The 7,994-nt window shown below is 39.3% G+C and overlaps 1 protein-coding gene across 4 annotated transcripts in view; it reads right to left on the bottom strand.

Moving 5' to 3' along the window:
- Window positions 1-2,064: 2,064 nt before the first annotated feature.
- Window positions 2,065-7,994, bottom strand: part of LOC115158599 (pre-B-cell leukemia transcription factor 1) — a 106,488-nt gene continuing 100,558 nt past the window's right edge. For 2 of the 4 annotated variants that reach the window (XM_029707757.1, XM_029707758.1), the window contains one exon: window positions 2,065-7,058. In XM_029707757.1, coding sequence (XP_029563617.1) covers window positions 6,966-7,058 — 93 coding nt within the window. In that variant the 3' untranslated portion in view covers window positions 2,065-6,965. The remainder of the gene's footprint in view (window positions 7,059-7,994) is intronic. The other 2 variants (XM_029707759.1, XM_029707760.1) reach the window with 1 other exon arrangement.

The raw sequence follows: 7,994 nt of genomic DNA, 5'->3' as shown, positions 1-7,994 counted from the left end.
TGATTTGCATTGTTCTTCTTCCTTACTTAATATGTTTCCCAGACACCAGTCCCTTGGCTGCTGACCTTCCAGAAAAACAGCCAATATGGCGGAAACAGTTTGTGTTTGAGAAGGAATTTATTCATGAAGTGCAGCTGGTAATAGCAGTATATACAGTATTGACAGAACTAGAGAAATGACATGCTTTTTACACTATATGTCCCTTCAGTTTGCCCAAGATACTAGAACAAGCGTCTGCCACCTCAAAACCAAGGGATCTTCAAGGGGATTATGGTACTGAATATTTATAAGAAGTGTTACTCTTACTAGAAATTGTAAAGGCATGTGCACCTCTGGTTCATTCAGTAGGCTTTGCTTAGTTACTACACTTTATTGCACAACAAGTGTATGAGTGAAGTGTCCAGGGGCGGCAGGTAGCCTAGTGGTTAGAGTGTTAGGTCAGTAACCGAAAGGTTGCTAGATTAAATCCCTGAGCTAGCAAGGTAAAAATCTGTTATTCTGCCCCTGAGCAAGGCAGTTAACCCACTTTTCCTAGGCTGTCATTGTAAATAAGAATTTGTTCTTAATTGACTTGCCTAGTTAAATAAAGGAAAATGTAAAAAAATATATGCATGGCTTAGTACAGGTGAAAACCATTAACCAGGCTATTTGCAAATGATTCAATTGAAAGGGCAACTGATTTGCTACTCAGTATGGGATTTATGCCTTTTCAAGAGGTTGCTGAGAACCTACAGTAATTACTTAAACTCACAATGCCTTTTAGGTTTGTAAAGCCATGGTGAATATATTAAAGCATACAGTACACGTCCAGCAGTTCCTCTCTTTCATCCTGCTAACAGAGCCTACAAGAAACCCTTTGATAGAAGCAAGGAGACATCCACATGTAATTATATTTGATCATGTTTGCATATGTCACTCCCACAGTCTCCGTCACGCTCTGCGATTTGGCTGCTCTCTCTGATTGTTTTGGAAACCCTTCCTAGCTCCTAATCCAAAAGTTGATTTCAACCCCTTTTCTCTCTCTTTCCTTTTTTCAGTATGTAGAAGAAGAAACAGATGCATTGGAAGAGTAGAATCAGACATCCTGTCTCATTTATCTGGAAGAGAGAGATAAGTGAGCACCCCGCCTCTCTCAGGGAACGCACATTAACCGTGCCTTGAAGGCTCCCTCTGCTATGTGTGGAGGGGGAGAGAAGGGGGAGGAGAGAAGTGAGTGGGGGAAGGGAGCGAGTGTCTGTCTGCTGTCCGTAAGCACACAGATTTTAGAAAACTGAGAAAACGTCCCCATCACATGCTCTCTAGCTCACCCCAGCTCTGACGCTATGTCAATAGTGAGAAAATGCCCGATGCTTTTCCATGTTTTTTAAGTGTGATGTGCGACGCTATCCAGAGGTGAAGGACTGACAAGTCTGAGACGTGTAAACTTGTGTCCTACAGTAACTCATGACCCTGACCCTGTTACTGAAGTCTGGAGGAGAAACTGCTCAAAAACATAATAAAAAGACAGTTAACTTTTTTCTTGGCATGTCTTACATGTCTTAAATCCACAATCCTTGATTTGTTTCTCGGTCAACTGCAGCCCCACTACTTGGTTTTGCTATAAAGCTGAGGGATGGGGCTGGATAAATTAATTAAGGATTGTGCCTTTAAAGTATGGACATCTTCATAGTATGTGTGTGACAAGAAAAATCAATGAGGACAATACAAAAGTATGCAGCAAAAGAAACAATTTATTTGGAATATGCATTACTAGTACAAAGAAAGAGACCATAAAACCTACACCTTGTTAGCTATTTTTTTCTCCACAGAAAAACGGTTTTAAATAGGAATTAAAAAGACAATAGTTTTGCGGTTTCCATTTGTATACCTTTTTTTCCATTTGCAGAGATCTTAAAAGTTAAAACCTGTCAAGAAAAAGGCTCCACGATTTCACTCTGAAATCTTTATAAAAAAATAAGTAACATTCAAAAACACTGCAGTACGGTATTTTATTAAAGAACAAAATACATGCAACAAAGAAAACATTTTATGTTGACAAATTTTACAGTTTCTTATTTCATTTTATAGTATTTTTTTTCCTTTTATATTCAAAAACTTAAAGCATCATTACATGAAGCTTTCAATAATACGGTGGTATTGGACAGGCAATGTGAAAAGTAGAGTAACGGTTTTTTTTAGGGGCACTGCATCACAAAAGCTATTGTTCTGCTGGCCACATGGCTAAAATGATCAACAACAAAAAACAAACATCTGGATGGAAAGGCCAGGGTACACCACTCCAACATAGTCCACTCATAGGGTACACATGTTGTCCGTCAACTGAAAAAATATTTTGCTTCACTTATCATAGTACACGTCCACGTCTCCAAAAATGATATCAAATATAAAATGGACTGTTTGTGAAAGAAGGACTATGGTGGATTCAGCTGTGTGGTATTGTAGTTACACTGTATAATGTATATCTGTTACCATGGTATACGGATTTGGATGGACACTAACTTTTCACATCACCTTTAATTAACAGAGAGTAAACATGTTAGAAGCAAGCTTGTGTGTATCTTAAAAGCAAGCTTGTGTGTCCATGCTTTAGACTGAAAGTACAAAGTGAACTGTGAGTGGATTATATCTGCAATGTGAGAGGAACTCTTTCCTACTATCTGTCTGTGTCTGTCAAACATGACTTTTTAATTAAATGTAACCTTTATTTAACTAGGCAAGTCAGTAAAGAACAAATTCTTATTTACAATGACGACCAACTGTAGCTGCTTTGTTTTAAAATGGATACTGTCCAATTACCCCCCAAAATGTAACACAAGAATAAAGGTGCACATCTACTTATACTCTATAGAGCATTCTTTAGCAAATTCACATTATGCTAGCAAGAAAATAAAATGTAACGTACTGTAAATCCTGTAACCACGCAAAATAAAAGCAAAACGATAAAGAAAAAAAATGATGATGCAAGTTATTCACAACATGAGGACATAACAATATATCCCAACATCTTCTGTATCTGTCTGTGTGCCATCAGGGTTAGTCTTTTCCATGTCATATCTATAAACAAACACTAGTGTATTTTTGGTTTTGTAGTACAGAGAGAGTACCTGAACAATTCTATGAGATGAATACTTAGAGTGTTGGACTAGTAACTGAAAGGTTGCAAGTTCAAATCCCCGAGCTGACAAGGTACAAATCTGTCTGCCCCTGAACAAGCAGTTAACCCACTGTTCCTAGGCCGTCATTGAAAATAAGAATTTGTTCTTAACTGACTTGCCTAGTTAAATAAAGGTAAAAGAAATTGGTTAAGCCGAATCCAATCTATAGAGCTGAAGCTTCTGCAGTTCTTTTTTGGTATCAAGGGAATGGTAGGGTAGATATGTTGAATTGCACAAGAAGGCAATGTGTAATTGTGTGTAAGCAAATACTGTAGCTACAACAAAATGAATAAATCTAATATCCCATTTTGTTTTTTTTGCATAATTTAGACTCAAGTCAAATGCTAGGAGAAAGCTGTAATATAAGAGTGAGTAGAGACCAACCTTCACAACCAAAATGTAAAAACAGGATGATACACCGGATGTTCAAACTCAGTGACAATAAGAAATGGACAGAAATATACTATTGAAAAAAATAAAATAAAAAAATTAACAAATTAGCACCAATTACACGAAATTATGAGGGAAAAGAGTAACTTTGAGAAAGATTTCAGAATTGTGTTTAGTTGTGTATTCCATGACTACCACCTGGTTACACAACATCAGAATGAACATTTACATTAAAATGCCTTTTTTGCACTTACACAAGTGGTTTTGGTTACCAGCAGTATTTGGCTATTTTGATAACACTGATGTACAGTGATAGTGGTAGTGTATGTATGTATGTGTATGTACACACACCATGTGTTCAAAATATGAAAATGATATAAGCATATTATTAATGTGTGTTCTCTGTACTGTGTTCTTCTCTTTGACAAATACATATGTTACCCTTCATAGGGTAATCACTGGAAGTGACTGTGCTTAAAAACATTATATTGGCTTATTTTAATTTATGCTAATGTACTCACTGATTAAGTGTTCCGGGTACATTTTTTAAACTGATACTCAGTCCACAAACAATATGTCAAGTGCAGGAAATGCATTAGAATTCCAGTAGATAGAATCACCATGAAGCTATGATCACCATGAAGCTAGAATCACCATGAAGCTAGAATCACCATGAAGCTAGAATCACCATGAAGCTAGAATCACCATGAAGCTAGACAAAACATGATCCATTTCTTTATAACCTTCCAAACCATCCCGTCCGTTCATTCTGGAGCATACCGTTACTCTTTTGTGTTTTGCTTATGCATTGTTGACCACTCATTCAGTATGAACAGAACACACACCATTGTTGACCACTCATTCAGTATGAACAGAACACACGCCAGTGTTGACCACTCATTCAGTTTGAACAGAACACACGCCATTGTTGACCACTCATTCAGTATGAACAGAACACACGCCATTGTTGACCACTCATTCAGTATGAACAGAACACACGCCATTGTTGACCACTCATTCAGTTTGAACAGAACACACGCCATTGTTGACCACTCATTCAGTATGAACAGAACACACGCCATTGTTGACCACTCATTCAGTATGAACAGAACACACGCCATTGTTGACCACTCATTCAGTTTGAACAGAACACACGCCATTGTTGACCACTCATTCAGTATGAACAGAACACACGCCATTGTTGACCACTCATTCAGTATGAACAGAACACACGCCATTGTTGACCACTCATTCAGTATGAACAGAACACACGCCATTGTTGACCACTCATTCAGTATGAACAGAACACACGCCATTGTTGACCACTCATTCAGTATGAACAGAACACACGCCATTGTTGACCACTCATTCAGTATGAACAGAACACACGCCATTGTTGACCACTCATTCAGTATGAACAGAACATACGCCATTGTTGACCACTCATTCAGTATGAACAGAACACACGCCATTGTTGACCACTCATTCAGTATGAACAGAACACACGCCATTGTTGACCACTCATTCAGTATGAACAGAACACACGCCATTGTTGACCACTCATTCAGTTTGAACAGAACACACGCCATTGTTGACCACTCATTCAGTTTGAACAGAACACACGCCATTGTTGACCACTCATTCAGTATGAACAGAACACACGCCATTGTTGACCACTCATTCAGTATGAACAGAACACACGCCCTTGTTGACCACTCATTCAGTATGAACAGAACACACGCCATTGTTGACCACTCATTCAGTATGAACAGAACACACGCCATTGTTGACCACTCATTCAGTATGAACAGAACACACGCCATTGTTGACCACTCATTCAGTATGAACAGAACACACGCCATTGTTGACCACTCATTCAGTTTGAACAGAACACACGCCATTGTTGACCACTCATTCAGTATGAACAGAACACACGCCATTGTTGACCACTCATTCAGTATGAACAGAACACACGCCATTGTTGACCACTCATTCAGTATGAACAGAACATACGCCATTGTTGACCACTCATTCAGTATGAACAGAACACACGCCATTGTTGACCACTCATTCAGTATGAACAGAACATACGCCATTGTTGACCACTCATTCAGTATGAACAGAACACACGCCATTGTTGACCACTCATTCAGTATGAACAGAACACACGCCATTGTTGACCACTCATTCAGTATGAACAGAACACACGCCATTGTTGACCACTCATTCAGTTTGAACAGAACACACGCCATTGTTGACCACTCATTCAGTTTGAACAGAACACACGCCATTGTTGACCACTCATTCAGTATGAACAGAACACACGCCATTGTTGACCACTCATTCAGTATGAACAGAACACACGCCATTGTTGACCACTCATTCAGTATGAACAGAACACACGCCATTGTTGACCACTCATTCAGTATGAACAGAACACACGCCATTGTTGACCACTCATTCAGTATGAACAGAACACACGCCATTGTTGACCACTCATTCAGTATGAACAGAACACACGCCATTGTTGACCACTCATTCAGTTTGAACAGAACACACGCCATTGTTGCACAAAAAATGTGTCATGTTTTATTGACCATTGTAGAAGCTCTGAAACAGAATGCCTAAAATGAGGAGGAACATTTGAATCTCAAGGTTCTCCTTTCTAATCATCCCATTGTTATCTACTAACAAGAAATGTTATTAAGCTACGGTATGTGATGTGAAACGTCAGATGGATATGTATTTTTCCACAAGCACAATGTCATATTATAAAAATACCCCTCCTGTGTTGAACTTTGGCACTATGGACAAAACAAATGTTGGGAATGAAGTAATTATATAGGGTAAAACTTGTCACAAAGGCAAAACTGTCCTCAAAACAAGCCTTGAGACAGGACAAGGGAGATTGGGAGCTACTGTCAATGTCAGTAATTACAAAGAAAAAAAAACAATGCTTTTTTAGAAGTTGTTGTTTTGTTGTTATTTTCAATAGAGGTAGTGAGAAAAGCATTTCAATCTACAAGATACGGGCAATACTGTGTATACGTGTTGTAACTATTTGCCTACTGTTTTATAAGTCAGATGATCACACAGAGGCAAAATGGATATCTGGTGAAGAAAACTGTACAGACAGACAATGAATGAGGTCGTAGATAAATGGTTGAACAGAGCCCTACTCAGGCTACTGACTGACTGTGTCATAGTTGGTTGTAGAGACGGGACATAAGACATGAAGAACTGTCTGTGGTGGGGATGATGGCGTTTCATCCTGTAGTCCCCACCTGTAGAGAGAGGTCTCCTGCTCTGTGACCAGTCTAGTGTCACCTCCAGTTCTGACGGGGAGCTGACTGGGGGCTGGCTGATCGAGGGTGGAGGTTGGGGGTGTCTGGATGGTGGTGGAGGAGGAGGGTGGAGGGATCAGTTGGATGTGTCAGAGTGAACACTTCCAGGTCCTTCTGTGGGTGATGTCACTGATGAGGGGGTGGTTGCATCCTGCCAGCCTCCGTTTGCCTGAGAGAGACAAAAGAGACAGAAGGAGAGAGGAAAGATGAGTACAGGCATAGGACACAGGCATATACCCATAACATAGGGTTTCTCTGGCTACGGGTTAAACGAGCAATGTGTCAAGAAGCAGTGCGGCTTGGCAGCATCATGTTTCGGAGGATGCATGGCTCTCGACCTTCGCCTCTCCCGAGTCCGTAGCTGAGTTTCAGCGATGGGACAAAAAAAGAAAGAAAAACGTTTTTCTATGCTTTTTGTCTCTCTTTTCTTTCAGAGTACATATTCATTATGCAGTTCAATAAGATTATTATATCATCTCATCTGCAGCATTGAATGCTGTATCTGTGAAGTCCTGAGGGCACATGTAGTAACTACGGTATGAGCTTTAGTCCTAATGCTGGAACAACTCCTAAACTACTCAACCTATAATCCCCTACAGCCTCAAGCCAAATCTGCATTGGACGAACATCTAATTCACTCAAATTACAGTAAACTAGACCTCATATTTCAGAATGGGATTGTCATAAAAATTGTACTTGTTTGAAGCAACTGAAAATTCTGTAAATCACAAATATCACTATCAGATCACATACAGTGTGCTAAAATGAGTATAATGAAAACATTTTTGTCTTCACTTCAAAACCAATATGATTGCAATCTTGTATCACTGGGACTGATAAAAACGCCTGCCACATTTAATGACACACATAATAACAGTGACAACATCTGAAAAGGACCTTAAAACAAAAGTCACAAAACAGTCCTAAGAGGAATCAATGGTAGCAAATGATGACATTGGAAGATTGAATGAAAACACAATGAAAGACTTTTAGGCCATTTCCTGTCCTGGAGACGAGCCTGCTAAAGAGCATTTGGGATATTAATAGCAAATTTCATGCCATCAGAAAAAATGGAAATGGTCCTCGACAGCCTTTAATTTCAAAG

Source organism: Salmo trutta, chromosome 22 (genome assembly GCF_901001165.1).
Source record: "Salmo trutta chromosome 22, fSalTru1.1, whole genome shotgun sequence".
In the NCBI taxonomy this organism is placed as follows: Eukaryota; Metazoa; Chordata; class Actinopteri; order Salmoniformes; family Salmonidae; genus Salmo; species Salmo trutta.
Note: the sequence above shows the minus strand (reverse complement) of the source record. Positions and strands in the feature narration are given on the sequence as shown.